The 24209-nt window shown below is 44.5% G+C and overlaps 1 protein-coding gene across 3 annotated transcripts in view; it reads left to right on the forward strand.

Moving 5' to 3' along the window:
* Positions 1-838: 838 nt before the first annotated feature.
* JAM2 (junctional adhesion molecule 2) overlaps positions 839-24209 on the forward strand; it is a 56916-nt gene continuing 33545 nt past the window's right edge. Inside the window, exon 1 of one of the 3 annotated variants that reach the window (XM_080658402.1) lies at positions 839-1357. In XM_080658402.1, coding sequence (XP_080514528.1) covers positions 1294-1357 — 64 coding nt within the window. In that variant the 5' untranslated portion in view covers positions 839-1293. The remainder of the gene's footprint in view (positions 1358-24209) is intronic. The other 2 variants (XM_080658403.1, XR_013960057.1) reach the window with 2 other exon arrangements.

Genomic DNA, 24209 nt, shown 5'->3' on the forward strand with positions numbered 1-24209 from the left:
AGCCACACTCCGGTCGCCTTTGTCCACGGAGCTAGCTCAATTCTTTGTGTGCACACCACTAAGTCAGCCGTGGTCTACACAGCCCTTTGCCCGTTTTTCTACCTTTAAAAAACTATGTCCCCAAAAAGTAGATGTCTACCAATTTCTTCCTGGCAATGGCCTTTTCCCAGACCTGTCCGTCATCTTAAACGCACCGGACATTCTTGGTCCCTTAGGAGCAAAATACAAGAATTGCCTGTTTAGCCTTTGTGGTGTGGGCAATAGAAGGGAGGGTCCATTTTAAAGCATGCAACAGAGCATGCATAATGGGTTTCCCTTTTAAAAGCACTGTAGCCCAAAAATAAACCTGAGAAAGGGCAGCTGTGGAGTTTTAACATGTGGAACACTCCACGGGCGGCAGTTACGCAACAAGGAACATGCTAAATCTTCCACACTGTTGGGGGAACTTCCAACTCCGACACGTGAAAAGCCAAGGACACAAAACACACGTTAGCTCTCCGAGGAGCAAACTGCTGCCACGGAGAAGGGGCCAGGCCCGCCAGAGCCATTGCTCAAATCGGAGACCTGCCCTCCAGCACCCTCCTGACTGCTTTGTTTACCCTCCGATCCTGATTGCTTTTTTCACCCTCGGGTCCAAGGCGGAGCAGGCGAACCCCATCTCCCCCGAGCGCCTCTTCGGCGGCTTCTCTCCACGCCAGAAATGTCCCAAATATCTCCACCTCTAGGCTGCAAACCTAAAAAAGTTTTGCGACAGGGAGGGCAAGAAAGGAGACGGAGCCAGGCGGGCGTGCCCCCCCGGCCCCGTGGCCCGCACCTCCCGCCCCGCGCTCCCCGCCTCGGGGACAGCTGGCAGCCGGCGCAGGACCAGACACAAAGCCGATCAATGCCGGCGGCGCGGGGGCGGGGGGCGACCCTCCGCGGCTCCCCTTCCGCTCCTCGCCTCCTCTTGCTCCCTCCTTAGGACCCAGCCGACACCTCCTCCGGCTTCCACGGCCCACCCCCTCTCACCCACCCGCTACCCCCCAAGAGAGAAGGGCCCAGACCCCCCATCCCGGAGCTGGGGAAGACCTGCCATAGGCAGCCAGCGCCGAGAGCGCCCCAAGCAGGGAGAAACTGACGTCGCTTCTGCGTTGGCCCCTCCCTCCCCTCCCCTCCCCTCCCCTCCCCTCCCACAGCTCCGGGAGCCTCTCCTCCTCTCCCGCCCCAGAAGTTCAGGGGTCCCCGCTCGGCCTCCCGCGCTCCGGCCGCCGGGACCCTCAGCCTCCGGGAGCAGCCCCCTCGGTCCCCGCGAAGATGGCGAGGAGGAGCCGCCGCTGCCTCCTCCTGCTGCTGCGCTACCTGGTGGTCGCCCTGGGCTGTAAGTTCCTCGGGTACCTCCACTCTCCCTCCCGCCGCTGCTGGGACCAGGTCCCCCGACGCGCCAGCCCTAGACTCGGCGCTCGTGCAGGGCCGTCTCCGACTCCGGGCGCGGGGCGCCGCGGGGCATCGGACTTGGCACCCTGCGGGCCTGGAATCGGGGGTGCGGGCGGGCTCGGGCTCGGGGGCGGGGGCCGAGGACTCGGGCTTAGGGACTGTAGCATCTGATGTAGTCAGTTCTAGTTAGAGCTCAGGAAGGGTCCACCCCAGCAGGTTCTTTCTCATCTGGCAAAGTTGGGTTGAGTTTTCCAAGACACAGGGACGTGATCGGAATGCAGAACTCACTGGCTGCTTGTAAGATGCTCAGATCCCAAGATGGCATCACTCGGAGGAGGCAGGCGCCGGCCACACAACGTCTGGGAGGAGGGGGCCGTGGGACAGTGTCCTGGGCTTCCGAGGGTCCCCGCCGTGCCGGGAACGGGCGGTGCACGCGTGGGGCTGGGGTGGGGGGCATTCCCGGCTGCTGAGCCCGAATTACTTGTATCCTCTGCACCTGCACATCTCCATTCAGGGCAAGTCTGGTCTGGGGGCTCCAGCCAGCGCCGTGCCTCCAGGGGACGTCCGGGGGGACGATTGTTGGAAAGAGGCCGAGCGAGGCTGAATGGCTGAGTGGCGGGTAGAAGGGAGGGACGTGTCCCAAAGCCGCTTTCACGGGATGGTTCTCAACAGGATTTTCAAGGACTCTAGGTTCATGCGATTTTAAATCCTGAGGACGTTTCCTATTTTGTTTTCTTCTCGTTAACTTTTTAGGAAAATGGAGGAAATGACACTAGATCTTAAGCACTTAAGCAAGGAAGTCCTTTTTCTTTCGTTTTGTTCCTTTTGGTCATTTTTCCTTCCTTTTCTTCTTTTTTAAAATAGAGTAAGTTAGTCAAGTCCTGGTAATAGAGTATTTGAAATAACCTGCCGATGAGCGTCTAATGCCATAATGCGATGACTGTTTCTCACGCTCTTACTGCCGGAGTGAGTATTGGACAGCTGAGTGCGATGGGAGCTTTGGCCCTTAGGGAGGGAGAAGGTGCGGGTGGTCTCAGTATAGGGGCCCATGCTGACCTATAGGATAGACAATCACACCGGGGGAGCCAAGCTTCACAATAAAACCAGTATATAATTTTGCAATATCAAGTGGTGTCACTTTGAACACACAGAGAAACAAAATGCACGAATGCTGAACGGCAACCAAGAGTCAGGCTGGAGGAATTGTAACGAAACTGCTGAGAAAGTTGTGTATTCGTCGACCATCCCACATTTCAAATAAAACAGACTGTGACTTCAGTGTAGAATCGTCACTAGTTCACTTCAGAGCGAACGGTTTTAGTGTGCTATTCCTATTCCGTCATCAGAATAGAAACCACACACCCCAAGTTTGAAATTGTAGCCAAGAAACAACCAACACAGGCTTGGATGGATGAGCAGGGTAACCTCCGCCTCAAGTTTTGGGTAAATCTAACACTCTGGCTCCTTTAACCCTGATTCCTCCAGGGAATGAATGTGGAAGTAAGACGGAGGGCGGGGAGGGGGGGGGGGGCGATCTTTTCTATCTTGTTCCTGGGATGCCCAAAGGCCTGGCATTGCAAGAATGTCTTCTTTATAAATTTTTTTTTAAACATATTTTATTGATTTTTTTACAGAGAGGAAGGGAGAGGGATAGAGAGCCAGAAACATCGATGAGAGAGAAACATCGATCAGCTGCCTCCTGCACACCCCCCACTGGGGACATGCCCGCAACCAAGGTACATGCCCCTGACCGGAATCGAACCTGGGACCCTTCAGTCCGCAGGCCGACGCTCTATCCACTGAGCCAAACCGGTTTCGGCAAGAATGTCTTCTTTAAAATACGCTTCTTTGTCTTTTTAAAATATGCTTTTAACATTTATAACAATTTAGGTTTAAAGAGAAATTGCTAAGATAGTATAGGCTCTATACTATAGAGAATTCCTATTATACGACACCCACTTTCCCCTATTGTTAACATTTTACATTAGTATGATCCATTTGTCACAATTACTGAACCGATATTAATATATTATTATTATTAACTAAAATGCACATCTATGTTTCCTATATTCTTACCTAATGTCTTGTTGTTGTTGTTGTTGTTCCAGGATTTCATCCAGGAAACCACATTACATGCAATAGTCTCCTTAGGCTCCTCAGCTGTGACAGTCTCAGACTTCCCTTGATTCTTATGGGAAGTAGAATGTCCCTCAATTGGTATTTATCTGTTGTTTTTCTTATAACTAGACTTAATGGTTGTGGGGGTTTTTGGTGGTGTTGTTTTGGAGGAAGGTCGCAGATATAAAGTGGCATTTTCATCATATGACCCTAAGGGTACATACAGGGTGTCCTCAAAAAATGTATACGCATTTTGAATAATTATTCATTCCGTGAGTTAAATCTGAAAAGAAAGAAACATCAATTGAGCTATAAAAAAACAAACATGTGTATACATTTTTTGGGACATCCTATACTATGAATATGATTTATCATTGTTATTGTTAACCTTCATTACCTGGATGAGGTAATATATATCAGGTCTGTCTACAGTTATCTCTTTTTTTTTTTTTCCCCTTTCACACCGTATTTTTTTAAAGGAAAGTCATTAGGTACAAATCACACTTTAAGGAAGAAGAGTTATGCTCCACATCCTTTTTTTTTTTTTAATATATTTTATTGATTTGTTACAGAGAGGAAGGAAGAGGGATAGAGAGTTAGAAACATCGATGGGAGAGAAACATCGATCAGCTGTCTCTTGCACACCTCCTACTGGGGATGTGCCCGCAACCAAGGTACACGCCCTTGACCAGAATCGAACCTGGGACCCTTCAGTCTGCAGGCCGACGCTCTATCCACTGAGCCAAACCGGTTAGGGCTATGCTCCACATCCTTGAGGATGGAGTATCTCCATAAATTATTGGAATTCTTCTTGGGAGATGTGTCTACCCCTCCCACATTTAGTCATTCATTTATTCATTCATTTTTATATCAGTATGCACTCAAGAACATTTATTTCACACTTTGGATTATAGTCCAATACTATTTTATTTATTTTAGTGCTCAGGTTATTTCAGCTTTGGCCACTGAGTTTTTTCAGTTGGTTTCTTATGTCCCTTTGACATATCCCCACCACACACACACACACACACACACACACACACACACACACACATTTTTCACATTACTTTTCTTTCTCGCATCACAAAGTATTCCACACTGATCTTGTGTATTTTCTGCGCGGGCCCCAGAATCAGCCATAACTCCAAAGAATCCCGGGTTTCTTTCATTGTCAAATGGTATTAGAAACCGAAATCTGGGCAGGAGGCATGCTCATCGCTAGCAGGGTGTTGTTGAAAAACAGGGATGTTTTTCAGGGCTGTTTCACTCTACAATCCTATTTGTGACCTATCCACTCATGTCCAGATCCAGAAACAGTGTGTTGAAGGCTCCCATGTATGTCAGACACTTTTCTAAGGACTTTCTTGTATATCTCTTGTTAAGGTCTCAACAAACTCATGAGAGGGAACGTATAATTTATATACATAGTGACCCCAAGGCTCAGGAAAGCTAACTTGCTTGTCTAAGCCCACTTATCGAGGCTGGAAAGAGATAGAACTGGAATTTAAAGACCTGAAAATTTTTTTATGGATAGCTGGACTTCTTATCTTTCTATCTGAGTGCTTAACCCTTTTGCCATCTTTATTCCAGAATAGAGTGGAATAGATTTAGTGGAACTAGTGGCTTTCTTATTTTCTAATTACATACTTATATTTTTAACATTCATCCAAATATAACTGTACCACTCTTCTGTCTCAATCTTATCATATATAATACCATGCTTATTCCATTTTTTATATCTGTTTGTCTTCCTTTGTAGTCTGGAAGATTATTTTTGTTCTTGCTGCTGTTATTTAAACTATGCTTTCAGTGTATCTGTTGATATATGGACATTTATTTGTGTGTTTAGTTGAATGATATTTTTATTTCTCACTAAAATGGAAGCTGCATAAGGAAGAGAATTTCTTGATGTTTGCTCACCACTGGAGGAGGTCCAGGGCTGAGCGAAGTGTCTGGTATAAATATATGCGTGTTGATTTGGGGATGAGGTAGAGTGGGTGGAAGAAATGGGAGGAAATTAACAATTATATTCGAAATCATGAAGCCCTAAGTAGGTGGGGTGTCAGTTTTCTCTAAGGTGATATTTAAGCTGATACCTCAAAAAACAAAAGAAGTGAATGTTTAGTATGAGGGATAGGGGGCCCGGGGAGGAGATGTCCAAGCATTCTGATATCTTCCAAAGCCAAGGAGCTGAATGTGAATGAGAGCAGTGTGCTGTTCTTGACTCTGCATGACTGGCAGCAGCTGGTCCTCCGAGTGGACTGGAACCTAAGCCACTCAATGGCCTGACTCATCTGTAATCTCTCATCAGCTGATAAGGACTGTGGGGTGAGGGTGGGCGGGAGTCTGGCTCTTCTGTAAAATTACAAGGTTCCTCCTCTGTGGTGGAACGGACCCAAAATAGCCACTAGGAGAGTTCCGCCCCCTGTGAACATTGTTAAGAACAAAGCTTTATAGTGAGTTTGCTGAAGAGAATTGGTTCCATCCTGCCATGGACATCTTATCTGATGAACATAAAGGTCAAATTGGGCTTGCTGGTAGACCCAAAGCCATTTCCAGACTGCAACAGAAATGACCTTTTAAAAAAGTCAAGCCCTGGCCAGTGTGGCTCAGTTGGTTTGAATGTCATCCCGAGCACTGAAAGGTCACCAGTTCGATTCCCAGTCAGGGCACATACCCAGGTTGTGGTTTGATCCCTGGTCAAGGGTGCGTGTGGAGGCAACCAATCGCTGTTTCTCTTTCACATCTTTCTCTCTCTCTCTCTGTCTGTCTCTCTCTCTCTCTCTCTCTGTCTCTCTCTCTCCCCATCCCTCTCCCTTCCTCTCTCTCTAAAATCAATAAAAACTTTTTTTTTTGAATGGCAAAACAAAAACATCAGCATAAATAGGACTGGAGTTTCCTAAGGCTGAGAAGACTCATTATTCCTCCACATGAGTAGGGTTTTTTAAAAAAAAAAAAAAATATATATATATATATATATATATATATATATTTTTTTTTTTAAATATATTTTATTGATATTTTATAGAGAGGAAGGAAGAGGGATAGAGAGCTAGAAACATCGATGAGAGAGAAACATCGATCAGCTGCCTCCTGCACACCTCCCACTGGGGATGTGCCCGCAACCAAGGTACATGCCCTTGACCGGAATCGAACCCGGGACCCTTCAGTCTGCAGGCCGACGCTCTATTCACTGAGCCAAACCGGTTTCGGCTAAAATATATTTTTATTGATTTTAGAGAGAAAAGGAGAGGGAGAGAGCGATAGAAACATCAGTGATGAGAGAGAATCATGGATCGGCTGACTCCTGCACGCCCCCCACTGGGGATTGAGCCTGCAACCTGGGCATGTGCCCTGACCGGGAATCGAACCCGTGTGACCTCTTGGTTCCTGGGTCGACACTCAACCGCTGAGCTACACCCGGCTGGGCTCCACATGAGTAGTTTAATGAGAGGAGCCCATGTGAATTTACATGTGCTTGCCCTACCCACGGTTTCCATCGCTTTGGTTCTCTCCTGGGGACCTTTTGGGTGGAGAAGATGTTTTGGGCCATAGACACAAGGGGCAGCTTCTCTTGTTGGCAAGCAGCCTTGCCTTGTTGAAGACAGCCCAGCAGAAAATAGTAAAGGCCATCACAGGCATCCTCAAACTACGGCCTGCGGGCCACATGCAGCCCGCCGAGGACATTTATCTGGCCCGCCAGGTGCCGCTGCCTGTCCTGCTTAGCAGCCGACTCGTCCCGGGCCCACAGTGCGCATAGGAATTTGTTCATAGTTTTTTTTTTTTTAAACTATAGTCCGGCCCCGCAACGGTCTGTGGGACAGTGAACTGGCCCCCTGTTTAAAAAGTTTGAGGACCCCTGAAAAATATCAATTCTTCTCATCTCACAGCAAATAAGGGCAATAATTATGAGCCAGTACTTCCGTATAGTTGTACTGTCAGATTGATGTTTTGAGGAAGATGAGGGTGAGGATGGAAAGGGAGACTCAGAATTGGAGTCAAGTGCTTTTTTTTTTTTTTGGCAAAAGTAGAGAAAATAAGCTTTAAACAACTTAAAGCTAAGCAATGTTTTCTTGGAAGGTGTTACTGCTAACCAGGCAAGAACTCAGAAAAACAACCCAGCTGTATTAGTTTCTTATCGCTGTAGTAACAAATTATTAAAAATTTACTACAGCCCTAGCCGGGTTTGGCTCAGTGGATAGAGCGTCGGCCTGCGAACTGAAGGGTCCCAGGTTTGATTCCGGTCAAGGGCACATGCCCGGGTTGTGGGCTCGATCCCCAGTGGGGGACTTGCGGGAGGCAGCCGATCCATGATTCTCTCTCATCATGGATATTTCTCTCTCTCTCTCTCTCTCTCTCTCTCTCTCTCTCTCTCTCTCTCTCGCTCTTTCTTCCTCTCTGAAATCAATAAAAATATATTTTAAAAAATGTACTACAACACAAATTTATTATCTTAAAGGTCTAGGGGTCAGAAGTCCAAACTAGGCTAACATCAAGGTATGGGAAGGGCAGCGTTTCTTCTGGAGGCGCTAGAGAGACTTTTAGTGCCTCTTCCAGCTTCTTGTGGCCACCTGTTCATGGCCCTCTTCCTCCAGACTCAAAGCCAGCAATGCCAGGCTCCATGCCCCTGGTTCTCTCTCTTCCGCCTCCCTCTTCCAGAAGGACCCTTGGTAGTTACGTGGGCCCAGCAAGGTCATCCTGGATAGTCTGCTCATCTCAGGTCAGCTGGTTAGCAACTTTAATTCTGTCTACAGCCCTGATTCCTGCTTACCATGTAAGGTAACATACTTACAGGTTCCTGGGAGTAAAGATGTGGACATCTTTGAGGGACCATTATTCTGCCTACCATACCAACCCAAATGAGGATATGCACAGCCACTCTGTCATCAGTATTGTGGCCAAGAATATTCTAGATCTCATGGAGCAATGGTAACTTTTACCTTTAAGTTATAAGTCATAGGTTTATATACCAGTGTGTGTGTGTGTGTGTGTGTGTGTGTGTGTGTGTGTGTGTATATATATATATATATATATATTTATTTATTTATTTATTTTTGAGTTGTATTTCAGATTGCACAGTCTAGTGGTAAAGAGCATGTCCTCTGATGCCAGAAGCCAGTTCCAGCATGTCATAATTGCAAGAGTTTCATCAAAAGATTGGTGGAACTTGGGGACTCAACAAGGGCTGAGTCACATATGTTATCGCCTGTTGGAAATGGCTAAAGGCATTTCCCCAAACCTGAAATGGATACATAAATTGATTGTTTACTGCCAGACAGCTAAGGGCATCTTAATCTACATGTTATTGCCTCCTCCTGGCCAAACACCTGAACAGCCGGAGGTAATTCTTCCAATCTGACAATGGATCTGTGTACCAAACCCTGGCCTTTGATGTGGGTATCTCCACCTTGCCTTGGGACAAATTGTGTTAATAAAAAGCAAGGAGTCCTGAGACAAGGCAGAACTTCGTTTCTTTAGCCAAGCTCCTCTGGCCCCCATAATGCCTTCCAAAATTATGTTTCATCTCTGGACTCTTGATTAATTTACGCACAGCCCTTCTCCAGGTTTCTGAACCCTTCTAGATGCTGGATCAAGACCACCGGCATTACTCTGATGCTGAACTCTGTGCTCACTTCCTAGCTGTGTGACCTTATACAGGTCATTTGACTTGTGTATGTGTGTGCCTGTCAGTTTACCCATGGGTAATGGTGGTAATCCCAGCATGTTTCCTCCACCCACTCCACTCCTCCTCACCCCCTTCCCATCTAATCAACAGGTATATATTTACACCTACTACTAGCCAGGAACTTTGCTCAACCACTGGACATACAGTGGCGAGCTCACATAAAGAAATTTCTTCTCTTATGGTGGTTTAGAAAGAATTAAACGTGTGTACATGTATATAGTACACTTAGAAAACTGGTACTGACATTATTGTTAAAATTTGGGCCATTGTAATTAAACATTCACATTCTCACTTAATGGATTTCCTCCATTTATGGGAGTCATATCCAAAGACATATAATGGGGTTGTTTCATAAGTATTATACTAATTTAAGTTGCTTATTTTATTTACTTTTATTATTTTAAGAATTTATTTTAAAATGTGGTTTTGTTTTGTTCTGTTTTGTTAATCTTTACCATAGGATGTTTTTCCATTGATTTTTAGAGAGAGTGGAAAAGAAGGATGGGAGAGAGAAAGACATATTGATTGGTTGCCTCCCACATGAGCCCTGACCAGGACCAGGGATCGAACCTACAACCCAGGTATGTGCCCTTGACTAGGAATCAAGCCCATGACCCTTCAATGCACAGGCTGATGCTCTAACCACTGAGCACACCAGCGAGGGCTTAAAATGTGTTTTTTAAAGTGTTATTACTAAATATACCATCTACATTGACATCTCTGTCTATCTATGAACAGAATATGCTAGCTAGGTAAAGAGCCAGTTCCACTGGCGGCAACAGCACTCACAGACGTCCAGGGGCATGAGCAAGCCTCACGAGTGTGAGGGAATGAAAGCTCCTCGCTGCCAGGCCTGAGGACAGGGGAGGGCAAAGCACAGCACCCAGGTGCTGGAGGGCTTTGTGGGACACAGTTAGGATTTTGCATTTATCTTGAAGGCAAAGAGAAATCATTGCAGGCGTTTCAGCATTGACTGTGAGTCAGATTTGCATTTCAAAAAGAGAACACAGTGGATGGAAGATGGAGAATGGGCAGGATGGGGTGGGTGGGCAGTTGAAGTGGGGAGAGGTGCCATTGGAGTGGTCCAGCAATTAATAAGTATCTTTATATAGCTTATTAAAATATATGTACACACATATACAATTAAACATATACCCACACATAGTTGTTTTATATTTGAAATGTAGTGAATTAAATTAATCAGGAATTTGAGGAATTTTAAAATCATGTCGCTGTGTTTCTGACTTTCTCTTCCGTTCCCAGCATATAAACACGAGACAGTAGCTCTTTTTATCTTTACTCAGTTTTGTTCTCTTTCCCACTCCTGGGTTTGTCTTCCTTTAGTATTTAGTGTTTCCCAGTGTTGGCTCACCCTTAGGTGGGTTATATGATTTGCTTTGATGGAGAGAAGAGTGGCCATCTATGTTGCTAAGTGTGTGAATGCATGAGAGAGAGAGAAAGAGAGAAAGAGAGAGAGAGAGAAAATGAGTATGCTCAAATGAATTTCTGCTGACAGGACCACAAAACCCTACTCTCAGCACCTTCAGGCTTCAGGCCAGTGAGCAAGTCAGAACTGTTCTCCAGTTTGAACTGTTCTTACATTTAATTTTATTTTTTAAATTTTTGTTTATTGACTAGAGGCCCGGTGCATGAAATTCATGCACTGAGGCGGGGCATCCCTCAGCCCGGATTACGAGAGGGCGAAGGCCAGGCCAAGGGACCCCACCGGTGCATGGGGCCGGGGAGGGACATGGGACGTTGGCCAGCTGGGGAGGGACCGCAGGAGGGCTCCAGGGCGTGTCCGGCCTGTCTCGCTCAGTCCTGATCAGCCAGACCCCAGCAGCAAGCTAATCTACCAGTTGGAGCGTCTGCCCCCTGGTGGCCAGTGCACATCATAGCAAGCGGTTGAGTGGCCTTAGCATATCATTAGCATATTACGCTTTGATTGGTTGAACGGACGACTGGACACTTATCATATGAAGCTTTCATTATATAGGATTTGAGGGAGAAGTTGATTTGTTGTTCCACATATTTGTGCACTCCTTGGTTGATTCTTGCATGTGCCCTGACTGGAAATCAAACCATGACCTCCTGGTTCATAGGTCAATGCTCAAACACTGAGCCACACTGGCCAAGCTGTTCTTACATTTTATACGCAGAGAACTCTGCTGGACTTCATCCTGTGAAAGTTTCAAGACCTACACTCTTTGCTCTCCACTGCTCGGGCCCAAAAAGTCTTGAGCAGGTATGCTTGTGAGCTTAACAGACAGGAGCTTTAGCTCCTAACTCGAGTCTTGCCTTTCTCTCAAGTTTTTATTTGTTTTGTTGCATTTTTGTTTTGTTTGAGTTTTCCAGATTTAGCAGCGGGACGGTTTAGGACAGATTTGTCTTTATATTTGTACAGAGTAGACGAGCCTGCGGGCCTTTCTCTGCGTGAGGCGTTTTCCATTTCCTCGCTCTCATTTTGTCACAACTGTCACCTGCTGTTTTTAATTTTAGCATCGCTCACACTGTAACAATGTGGTAACTACTTTATTATGGACATACATAACCAAAGACAAAAAATAGATCATTGTCAAATGCCTTTACTTACATGTTTAAAAATATGTACATGGTAAATTGACACTGCACAGAAAGGATATAAAATGAAAACTACAGTTCCTTGCTAGCCCTCCCAGCTCTATCACAGGTAATCCCTCTTAGGTTTCTTGCATGTAGTTCCAGAAAAATGGGGGCGGGGGGAGAGCAGTGAAATATAGTTGCAGCGTATATGATATAGTTTCTTTAAAATTTAAAATCAAAATGTACTCTGCTTACTGTTCTTCACCTTTCAACAAGTCAAGTGATAGTATGTGTAGTATTCTTAGCCTCCCTGCAAACATTTACTACTAATAAACCAGCAACCCAAGACTAGGTCTCACAAACAGGACTCATGATAACATCTAAGAGGCCTTTAAAACCCTAAGGCAAAATGTGGTAGGGTTACCTTCTAGTTAAAACCACCAAAAATAAGTCATGGAACAAAGTGATATAAGAAAACAGAGGGAAATACACTCCCAAAACAGTGACCAAATCTGGGAAGGGACAATCCCAACCCAGACCCAATGGACAAGGCCAAAGAAGGGGTAAGGACCAACGCCCAGGGCGGACTGAGGTGCCAGCACCAGCTGAGACTGACACACAAGTGCAGGATGGGCTATTTTTAAAGGAGACCAAGGGAGAAGTAATGGCCACAAATAAAAAGGGAACATGTTGAACTACCAGAAAGTGCTAAATTTGAAAAGGGAGAATGGTGCTAATGTTCTAAGAAATGCTCCCGAGACACTTTAAAATAGGATGGGATTCTATTCAGAAGTAGAACTGACACAATGGCATAAACAAGAACTCAAGTGTAAATAGACAGTTATCTATTTAATCCAATATTCAATGAATTACTCTATTATTTAATACAATAAGGTAAACATGCAGTGAGCCATGTCAAAAAAATATGATAAAAATCTACATAAGCTGATTGGACTTATGAGATCATAATACTTTGGCTCCATATAATGCTTTTGATCCCAGAACCAGTCAGGTGCTTTTGTGCCCTGTGTGTGTGTGTGTGGGGAGGGGGCGGGGGTGTTGGGAGGGGAGAGGGAGGGGGAAGTGAACCTCTATGCCATTTACCACGATATGTTTCTCCTCTCCAACCACCATCATCTCTACATTGTTGTCATTGTTGCAAAGTTCTCCATGTGGCCAAATGCAATTTCTCTTTGAAGGCCTAACTCCAAAATCCCTTACCTCTTCTCAGAAGCCTTCCCAACTCATTTGTTCTTCAAAGCCAGTCACCTGCATATTGGATCCTGGTGCTTTGGGTGTGTTCCTGGTTCTTTATGGCACTTTTTACATGTGCATCTCTCTATGTTTTGAGTTTGTTTAGGGCAGAGACAACACAGCTTTGTGTCTCTGGCACCTAGTGTAGTACCTAGCACTTAGTGATTCTTTATAGTTAAACTAGAGGCCCGATGCACAAAATTCATGCAAGGAGCTCGGCCCTCACAGCCACAGCAGCTTGCCTCGGCCCTTGCAGCCCAGGCTTCATCCGGAAGGTCGTCCGGAAGGACGTCCAAAAGGTGGTTTGGCTGTCTGGTCTAATTAGCATATTATGCTTTTATTATTATGGATAGAAGTGAGTAACTGGGTATGTAATGTTGGTTTATTTGTTTCTTGGCTTCATAAAGTTACATAACTTATTTTTTTAATATATATATATATATATATATATATATATATATATATTTTTTACTGATTTCAGAGAGAAAGGGAGAGGGTGAGAGAGATAAAAACATCAATGATGAGAGAATGATTAATCGGCTGCCTCCTGCACGTCCCACATTAGGGACCGAGCCTGCAACCTAGGCATGTGCCCTGACCGGGAATCAAACCATGACCTCCTGGTTCATAGGTCAATGCTCAACCACTGAGTCACGCTGGCCAGGCTAAAACTTTTTAATAATAAGAATCCCAGGACACATGTAAATTTAACAGTCCCTAATGAATGCATAATTTTACTGTTCTTAGAACTCCCTCCTTCCTGATTAACTGTGGCCTTCATAGAGTTACAAGGAAATATGAAGAATGGTCTGCCTTTTAGAGTGCTGAGAAATTTTTCTGATTCCCTGATGCTTCCTTGAGTTAGTAAGCATTCATTACAAATAGGACCTCCTCACAAGTTACCTGAGATATAGCACAGCATACGATGTTGGAAAATTGTAAAGGTGCTCTCTGGAGTGGGGAACTGTAGACTTTCTCATCTTTTTTGACACTTGTTGATGTCACAGCAGTCCATGACTTATAACAGGAAAAAGTTTATAGAGAGATGAGGGGACAGGGTCTGACAAAGTGATCTTTATTTTTAAACTGAAGATGGTTCTCCTAGGCATTCTTGTCCAGTCATCATAGCATCTTCTTGTGGGATCTTGATACCTGGTCATTAGCCTGAAAAATGCTCCCTGGATCCAGGTGACTCATCACCTCATTCCAAGGGTGTCATCTCAGAGTTCATCATTCGACAAATGCTTAGCATAGGTACAGCCTAAGAATCTCGGCTTTATTGAACTACTCCCCAAAAAAGCTTTCTGAAGATGCTGGAATCTTCCAACATCACTGTTGGCAGCACTGTCTTCTAACTTTTTTGATCCATATCCTACTTCTTATACAAAGAACGTAAGTTTCTGGTTATAAATTATAGACATGTATTTCCGTATCAATATAATACATTAATTATCAAAACATACATAAGTAAATACCAAGTGAATGAAATTAGCTTCTGGTAGATGTCTTTAGTTTGAATTAATACCTACTAAAATAGTAAAGAAAATTGATGTATAGGTTTACTTTAAAATTCCTCAACAACCAAAAGAATATATGAAATAAATGTGGCAGAATCTTTATAACTGTTGAATTCCAATAATAAATACAGAATATGGGGGTTTATTGTTCTGTTCTCTCTACTTTGGTGGTTATTTGAAACTATTCACAATAAAAAAAATTTTAAATCCATAAAAACAAAAAAGAGAAGAGCATGATAAATATAGAACAGAAATTCTAATATTCCCTTTCTTCACTCCTCTGGGTTTTCTTGTATGCCCCACCTTAAAGCCTACTGGGTTAAAGAAAAAATAAATAGACCAAAGTGAGTCTACTTGAAATATCTGAAATATGTTTTCCTAACTCTTCACTCTAACCAGGGTGATCAGTATAAGAAACCCAAATTTTATTTGAACAGCCCTCTTTTTAACCTATGCAGTCTATTTCACACTCGTAGGAAAATAAAATGCCTTAAACAAACATACACCCTGTCATTAACTGGAACTCCAAGACGCCAGGTTATACAGCAGAGTTTGTTAGTAAATCCACTGTGCTAGTTATAACAGCTACATTTTTATTCATGATGTAGTGTAGACCTTTCAGTTCATTTCACTTGAAAGCGACTTTAATATTTCATTTCCTAAAATGTAAAAGTAACCATTAGGTGAGTGCATGTTATATTCATGGACTGATGGCAAGAAAAGGCAAATGCAAAAGAGAGTTGCTTAAATCCCATTAAAGTTTTTTCTCTGTGTTTATTTCATGGAAGCTGGTTCAATCAAACCCTTTTGGTCAACCCTCTGGTTCTTTTAAATAACAAAAGAGAACACTTGCAGACTTCCTACAGGGTAAGGGCGTATCCAGCATTGGACACATCAACTCAAACACATTTCAAAATTAATCATGCTTTATACAATATTCATTTAATGTTCTGATCCATGTCTTTAATAACTTAAATCAAGTTCCAAATGAGTTTTTAATATGACTTAATTTCCCACAGTCCCTTTAACCCTGAAGATCTTAAGGCTGTCAGGATTCTCGAGAAGAGTGTGGATGTTGGGAAAGAATGGAGGAACTAGAGGCCATTCTCTGCTCCATTGAAAGCGACCTAGCGCCCGTGTCAGCAGCCCATGCCCGTCATCAATGCAGTCATTTATGTCAGAAGCTGTTTCCAAGCCGGATTGCATTTTCCCCAAATACACTATGAATTTATGAGCAAGGGAATGTGATGTCACTGGAGGAAGGAGTTTCACTTCACCTCCCACTCCATTACCTCTCAGTTTTCAAGTGGAAGAAAGATTGCACTAGAACCTCCAATAGAATTTATATTTAGAGTACTTATTTTTTTAATACATATATATACATATATATATGTATATTAATTATTGATTTCAGAGAGGAAGGGAGAGGGGAGAGAGAGATAGAAACAGCAATGATGAGAGAGAATCATTGGTAGGCCGCCTCCTGCATCCCCCACACTGGGGATGGAGCCCATAACCCGGGCATGTGCCTTGACCGGGAATCAAATCGTGACCTCCTGGTTCATAGGTCAATGCTCAACCACTGAGTCACACAGGCCGGGCAGAGTACTGATTATTTTAACAAATACATTGGATCTCTCTCAATAGTACTATTTCATACATTCAACTATTTACTTTTCACTGTGAGATACCAAGATCTGCTGAGTGACAATGAGACCATCAAGACTAGCCTTTTTCATCATGTGGGCTACATTGTCTGAGGAAATATATTTCTGATTATTAGAAAATAAAGGACAAATAATTTTGGAAGTGGGATATAGAAATACTTCCTTTATAGAGCAAAGCTGTCTCACCCATGAGTGTGTTGCATATAAATGTTTCTTTTTAGAGGACAGCAGACTGATAATCTTTACCTAAAACAATAGCAGAGTTACTTACATCTTCCTGACACCATGACTCGGACATGTTCACACTGACTGGGATGGTGGGAAGAACCACCTTCACTTTTTAAATGGATTAGCTTTATAAACTATATTTCTAACTATCTTCATTTTGACAGTGGAACTTTATGATTGACTTTTACAGGAATTATATTCCTTAACTCTCATGTTAACATCCCTGTGCGGTACCTAGAACTATATTTATTATCATTTCATAAATGAGAAACAGTCTTAAAATGTTTGTAGGGATATACAGAGGCAGGATTTGAAGAAGTTACAAGTGCTGACTCCGAATCCTATTTTTTCCCTCCGTGGGAGACAAGGATACTTGGAAAGTGTAAGGAAAGGTAGAAGGCAGAGGAGATTTTAGGGCAAATGAAGGCGTTTTCTGGAGTTCACTCTGGCAGTCTGAAGAAGGCCTTAGGAAAGGAGAGAGGGCCTCTGTCTCGTTATAGATTTAGAATCAGCAAGCAGTGAGGACGACCTGTCTGTAATAGTAAGAAAATAATGCAGCCCTGGCTGGTTTGGCTCAGTGGATAGAGCGTCGGCCTGGGGACTGAAGGGTCCTGGGTTTGATTCCAGGTCAGGGCACATGCCTGGGTTGCAGGCTTGATCCCCAGTAGGGGGCATGCAGGAAGCAGCCGATCAATGATTCTCTCTCATCATTGATGTTTTTTTCTCTCTCTCTCCCTCTCCATTCCTAGCTGAACTCAATAAAAATTTAAATATATATATATATATATATATATATATATATATATATATATATATATGAAAATAATGCAAATGTTATGGTTAGAATGTGGATAAATTTTAATTACCTTAATGTGTTATTAAAAGACTTTTTGACATTTATGTATTTGCAGTGTGGTTGTCTCATATACAGGGTGGGGCAAAAGTAGGCTACAGTTGTTCATATGGAAAATAACAGAATCCTATATAATAAAAGGCTAATATGCAAATTGTCCCCTTGACCGGGAGTTCGACCAGGGGGCAGGGCTGGCCAGCCAACCTCCTGCGGCCCCTTCCCTCAGCCCTGATCAGGGCAGGCCGGCTGGACCCCACCTGTGCATGAATTCGTGCATTGAGCCTCTAGTCATTAATAAATAACAAGAGTAAATTGTTTCATGTACTTACAACTGTAAACCCACTTTTGCCACACCCTGCATAAATGCCTTCCACATTCACAACTCAAATTGAAATCAAAGTAATATTAAACTGGCCCTAGCCAGTGTGGCTTAGTGGATAGCCAGCCCAAGAACTGAAGGGTCCTGGCTTAATTCCGGTCAAGGGCACATACCTTGGTTGCAGGCTCGATCCCCATCCCATCTCTGGTCGGAGCGGTGCAGGAGGCAACCAATCCATTTGTCTCTCTCACATCAATGTTTCTCTCTCCACCCTCCCTTCCACTATCTCTAATAATCAATGGAAAAATATCCTTGGGTGAGCATTAACAACAAAAAAAGCAATATTAACCTGAAGGGTGAGCCATAAGCCTGTAATAAATATTGCATGATCTGAAAATATTGCTTAAGTAAATGAAAAAAAATATTGAACTTGAGTACATCCATGGGATTTATCAATGTTGTAGTAAAATATAGAAATGTTTAAAAATGCCCAAAAAATGTTAAAAAGGTTTTAAAAGATTTGAGTTAACTGTCCTGAAACTTAAAGTGTGATATTAAGGACACATTTCCCACTGCCCTGAAGCGTGTGTATTCTATTGATAAGGATTTGAACTTAGACTGCTGACTTAGAGTGACTTGCCCTTATAACCATACTAGAGGCTCGGTGCATGAAAATTCATGCACTGGAGGGGGGGTGGTGGTGGTCCCTCAGCCCAGCCTGCCCGCTCTCACAGTCCGGGATCCCTCAGGGGTGGGAGGCAACCCAGCGATCAGGGGAAGGCGATGCCCCCATCACACCTCTGCTGCTGCCACTGCTGGCAGCACAAGCCTCGGCCGGCCCTGGTTACCTGAGCCTTGGGCTGCCCTGGGCGGCTGGGCAGCCACCATCCAAGGCTTGCCTGTGCCCCCAGCTGGCCCTGGGGGGCTGGGGGGCTGAGGAGCCTGCGGGACTCTGGAGGCAGGCACACAGAGCGGCCGGGCCCCAGCGGGGCTGAGGGGACTGGGCGCCGCCATCTTGTGGCTGTGGGCGCCACCATCTTTGAGGGCGTGGCAGTCAATTAGCATATTCCCTCCTTATTGGGTGTGGGTGCCACCATCTTTGTGAGGGTGTGACGGTCAATTAGCACATTCCCTCTTTATTAGATAGCATGTCTGATGACGTATACACCCCCGCCTCTCCAGAGTGAGACTGAGTTCTTACAAGTTGGCTTACTGATATGCCCATTAGAACTAATGTTAAACTTGAGATCTTGTTATGGATTTTGTTTACCAGAATCCCCCTACTCCCCCCTGGACTGCCGTGGGTACTACAGGCTATTTAAAGGGTCCCCGAACACCATTTGAGTGGATCATTGCTTGATCGCTGGAAGCCGATTGCTTTGATCCCTGCGCTGCACTGCTGGTTCTGATCGCTGGAAGTTTATCTTTGTTGATCACCTTCAGTTTGGGCGCAGTCCCCCTCCCCACTCTGCTCAGCTCCACTCCATGCCAAAAGACAGACAAATGGTGGGGCCCCAGATCGATCTGCGCTGTGTGCGGATCTCTGAAGGCAACACCGCCCTGAAACTGAAACTTTGTTCCTGACCTGACCAGCCAGCCAAAGAAGGTGCTGCTGCTGCCACCAGAGGAAGCCACATTTTGTTTGTTTGTTTTTTGTTTTTTAATATATTTTATTGATATTTTACAGAGAGGAAGGGAGAGGGATAGAGAGCTAGAAATATCGATGAGAGAGAAACATTGATCAGCTGCCTCCTGCACACCTCCCACTGGGGATGTGCCCGCAACCAAGGTACATGCCCTTGACCGGAATCGAACCCGGGACCCTTCAGTTCGCAGGCTGACACTCTATCCACTGAGCCAAATCGGTTTCGGTGGAAGCCACATTTTGGGAGCTCCCTTTAAGCCTGTACCCACGGCACCAGGAATTTTGTGAGTAACAGTGTGCTGTGTGTTAATAAGCTTTGTGCCCACTGCAATGATAAAAGGAGAATTGTTGTGTGAATTGTCACTATAGCTATTCGTGTGGCATAATTTCTCCAGCAGTCATAATTATCTACCTAATAAAAGAGTAACATGCTAATTAATCATACCTTCAAGATGCCCACCAGCCAATCAGGAGTGGGTATGCAAATTAACCCAACAAAGATGGAAGGCTAATTTGCATACACAGGCACTGAGCAGCTGGCGGCGGGGCGTGGCGCTTGCATCATCACCATGGCGACAATGCAGGCATTCCACACCACCCCAGCCACTCTGGGCCTCTGGGCAGCGGAAAGGCGGCTCCGGCCAGAGCGAAGGTGGTGCCAGCAGCCAGGGGAAGGAAGGCCCATTCTTGCACAAATCTTCGTGCATCGGGCCTCTAGTACTAATATAAGGTCAGATGAAATTGCCTAACCTGGTTCTGCCTCCATAAAGTCGTCTTTTTGCTGGCAACTACTTTGAATGTCCGAACACCTGCAAGGTTAAAGTTTATCTCAAGGGACGCCCCAGATAAACGCCCCCTCCTTTCTTGGACAATCATCAAATTTAGTCACCTTAACAGCATCACAGATCATTTAAAAGGAAAATAGAAGAATCCCCGTAATTTCCTGTGGCCTTTTTTCTAAAAGTTAATGTTAAAAGAAACACATTTATTTGTATTAAGTAAAATAAAGATTGTTATGTATCATGTATTTCCTAGATTTTGTATATGTATTATTTTTTATTTATTTATTTTTAAATACATTTTATTGATTTTTTTTATAGAGAGGAAGGGAGAGGGATAGAGAGTTAGAAACATCAATGAGAGAGAAACATCGATCAGCTGCCTCCTGCACACCTCCCACTGGGGATGTGCCCGCAACCAAGGTACATGCCCTTGACTGGAATCGAACCCGGGACCCTTCAGTCCTCAGGCCGACGCTCTATCCACTGAGCCAAACCGATCAGGGCTATGTATTATTTTTTAAGTTGCTATGTGTTATCTGATAGTGGGACACAAGAATATTTTGTCTTTTATCTCACTTCTTTTGGTACCATTTTGTATTTTCTTTTGTCTTTTACTATTTCGCAACTTTAGTTTCCATGGGAACGGACTCAGTCAGACCATATTTGGGACTCATTCAGAATGTGGAGTCAAGGATTCCTACTTAGGCGTCAGGCACTTATAGCTGAGTGAATATGAGTCTCTGTGTTACCTCTCTGAAGGTGTAGACAACTGGGCTATGATTTCATGATAGGTTTTCATTTTCAAATATTTTAATCAAAGATTTGGATCAGAGAGCTTTAAAATCGTTTAAGTGTTGTAGAACATGCTTGAACAAAATGACGTCTATTTAGGCATGGTGCTCTTGACAGATAAGGAGACTTAAGAGACACCAGTTATCACAGTTAAACTCATCAACACTGTTGAAACGTTTCTTAGCGGAAAATGTTATCCTTTGAAATACAGTGTATTGTGAGTAGGAAGAATTATATTGGGCTGCAATTTAGAGCAGGTAAGTAATTAAAAAGTCAAGAGAGGTAAGACAGAAAATAACAGCATTGAAAGCCTCCAAATTGTACAAAAAAGGTCTTGAATAAATCCTGTGTCCTCTTAGGTCCTTTTGTTGTGTCCACATAAGAAATGTCCCAACCTGTAGGGGATTTTTATGAGTTTATTTGAGCCTAACCGAGGTCAGTTGCAATGGAGCAAGATCTCAATGGATTGAAAAAATGCTCCCTTGAGAATGGCAGTTTTGCAGCTTGTTTTATTTATTTGCTTATTTTAATCCTCACCCGAGGATATTTTTCCATTGAGTTTTAGAGAGAGTGAAAGAGGGAAAGACAGAGAGAAATATCAATGTGAGAGACACACGTTGATTGGTTGCCTCCTGAACCTACCCCAACCAAGACTCTGGCTGGGGAGGAGCCTGCATCCGAGGTATGTGCCCTTGAGCAGAATCGAACCCGGGACCTTTTGGTCTGCGGGCTGACGCTCTATCCACTGAGCAAAACCGGCTAGGGCTACAGCTTATTTTACACATTAGAATCAAAGGAGGCGACGTGGGGGGGAAGGGGTTACATGAACTCATGGATGGTAGATTAAAGGGGCGGAGGACGCAAAGGAGGAAATCTCTTGGATTGGATAAAGAGTAAAACAGAGAGACACAAATTTTTTTACATTGGCAGGGACAGGATAATGAATATTCACAGCACATAGGATGTACGTAGGCAACAAAATAACAAGGAATTCTGCTCTGATGTGTTGGGAGATTATGCCCTAAAAGGGTTTAGAAGAGATTACTAATACTCTGACATTTCAAGAGTATGCTTAGATGCAAAAAGACAATAGACAGGTACACTTAAGGACAAGTTGACCTTTGGCAAGGAAGCTACAGGCCAAGACTGAACGACAGAATCCGCGCTTCCTTAGGACTTCTTATGTTCAGACCATCCTGTGTGGACAGGTCTGCCATACTGGCCTCTGCAGAACTTGTCAGGTTTATTAACTTGTGGCCCCCTTTTCGTCCACAGCTCTGAGAACAAGTACCACCAGTGGACTATAATGTACATCCTAGGTTTTACTCTTAAAAAGTTACTTTTATGCACCTGGCCAGCATGGCTCTGTGGCTGAGCATCGATCCGTGAACCAAGAGGTCACAGTTTAATTCCTGGTCAGGGCACATGCCTGGGTTGTGGACTCATTTTCTAGTAAAGAATGTGCAGGAGGCAGCAATCAATGTCTCTCTCTCGTGGATCTTTTTTTCTCTTTCTCCCTCTCCCTTCTCTGAATCAAAAACAAAAATAAAAAACAAACCCACAAACAATGAAAACATATTTCAAAGATTACCTTTATGCTCAAGTTACAAAGGTTGTCTACGTGGAGACCGCTCTCAAGTTTATAAACAGAGCTTTCAAGTGTCTGTTAGCTGAGAGTGTGATCCAGTAATTCAATAGGGAACTCCCAGCAGGAGGGGTGTTACTGCCCCAGGGGGCGCTGTGGAGTTCTGGTGGACTTATTTGATGGTCACATTGATCTGATTGGTGGGTGCTATTCATTTTCTAGGCAGGGACCAGTGCTGATAAATATCTGTGTGCCAGACGACACTGTAAATAAAGACCTGCCCTGTGTCCCTCATCCTTCATCCTTTCCCAGGTCCCACTGCATGTTCATGTAAATGAAAACTTTATAACTATCTTAGCCTATAACTACACTATTTTACCTATAAACACAGTTTTTCCCCCCTGCACAGCCTTAACATATAACTAAATATGCAAGTTTCCATCTAATGGCTACAGTAGCTCTGTTCTTTATTTTCTATACTGTTTGGAATGGCTCCTGGTCTTTTTCTCCTAAATCTCTTTAACATTATCTGTATAGACTAATATTTAATTTTTTTCTTTTCTTTTTTTTTTTAATATATTTTATTGATATTTTTTACAGAGAGGAAGGGAGAGAGATAGAGAGTCAGAAACATCGATGAGAGAGAAACCATCGATCAGTTGCCTCCTGCACACCCCCCACTGGGGATGTGCCCGCAACCCAGGTACATGCCCTTGACCGAATCGAACCTGGGACCTTTCAGTCCGCAGGCCGACGCTCTATCCACTGAGCCAAACCAGTTAGGGCTAATATTTAATTTTTTTCATTGTGTTCTCTAGTGTACTTTCATGTATAAGCACTTATAAATTGAAATATATCTTATTTCACTATAAATTGTATTCCTTTTATTTCTATTTAATATTAAAGGAGCATTATATTTAGTTTTCCTAGTTTCATATCTATATACATACACACATATATACGTACTAGGGGCCCAGTGCACTAATTCGTGCACCCTGAAAGGAACAGTGGGCTGCGAGGCTGTGGTGGGCACACGGACCACCCGGCCCCTCCCACCGTGTTCCCTGCTGCCGCTTTCCTGTGCTGATGGCACTGGCCCTGCTCACACCACTGACGGCACGGAGCGATTGGGGCTGGCGGCAGCAGCCGGTGCGAGCAGGGCAGGCACTGTAAGCGGGTGCGAGCAGTAGCTGCTGCCCCGATCAACCCCCTCAGGAGCAGGGGTAGGTGGAGAAGCCCTCAGGGGTGATCAGGCTGCAGCGCCACTTGCACCCACTGACGCACTGAGTGATTGGGACTGGCAACGGGTGCAAACGGTGGCTCTGGTGCTGGCAGACAGTGCAAGCGGAGCCGTCGCAGGCAGTGGGTACGAGAAGTGGCTGCTGGCCCCGATTGACCCTCAGGAGCAGAGGGAGGTGGAGAAGCACCACTCGCACCCACTGACAGCGCTGAGTGATTGAGGCCACGCCAGGCACCAGCAGCGGGTGCCAGTGGTGGCTTCAGCACCAGCCGTGGTGCGAGTGGGGCTGGTGCTGGCAGCAGATGTGAGTGCAGCAGGACCATGGCGCACGGGAGCAAAATATTTTCAGTAACCACCAGAGGCTTGCCCTGATGACAGCAACCGGTGCCCCACCTTGGTCTGGCTCCCCCGCTTACCTGCTCCAATGCCCACCATGTTCCATGTTCTGCTGCCTGCTGCTGACGCCCACCATGTTCCACGCACGGCCCCTGTGGGTCAGCGCACATTATAGCGACTGGTTGTTCAGTTGTTCCGCCGTTCAGTCTGTT

This window comes from Plecotus auritus (assembly GCF_963455305.1).
Source record: "Plecotus auritus genome assembly, chromosome: 2".
Taxonomy (NCBI): domain Eukaryota; kingdom Metazoa; phylum Chordata; class Mammalia; order Chiroptera; family Vespertilionidae; genus Plecotus; species Plecotus auritus.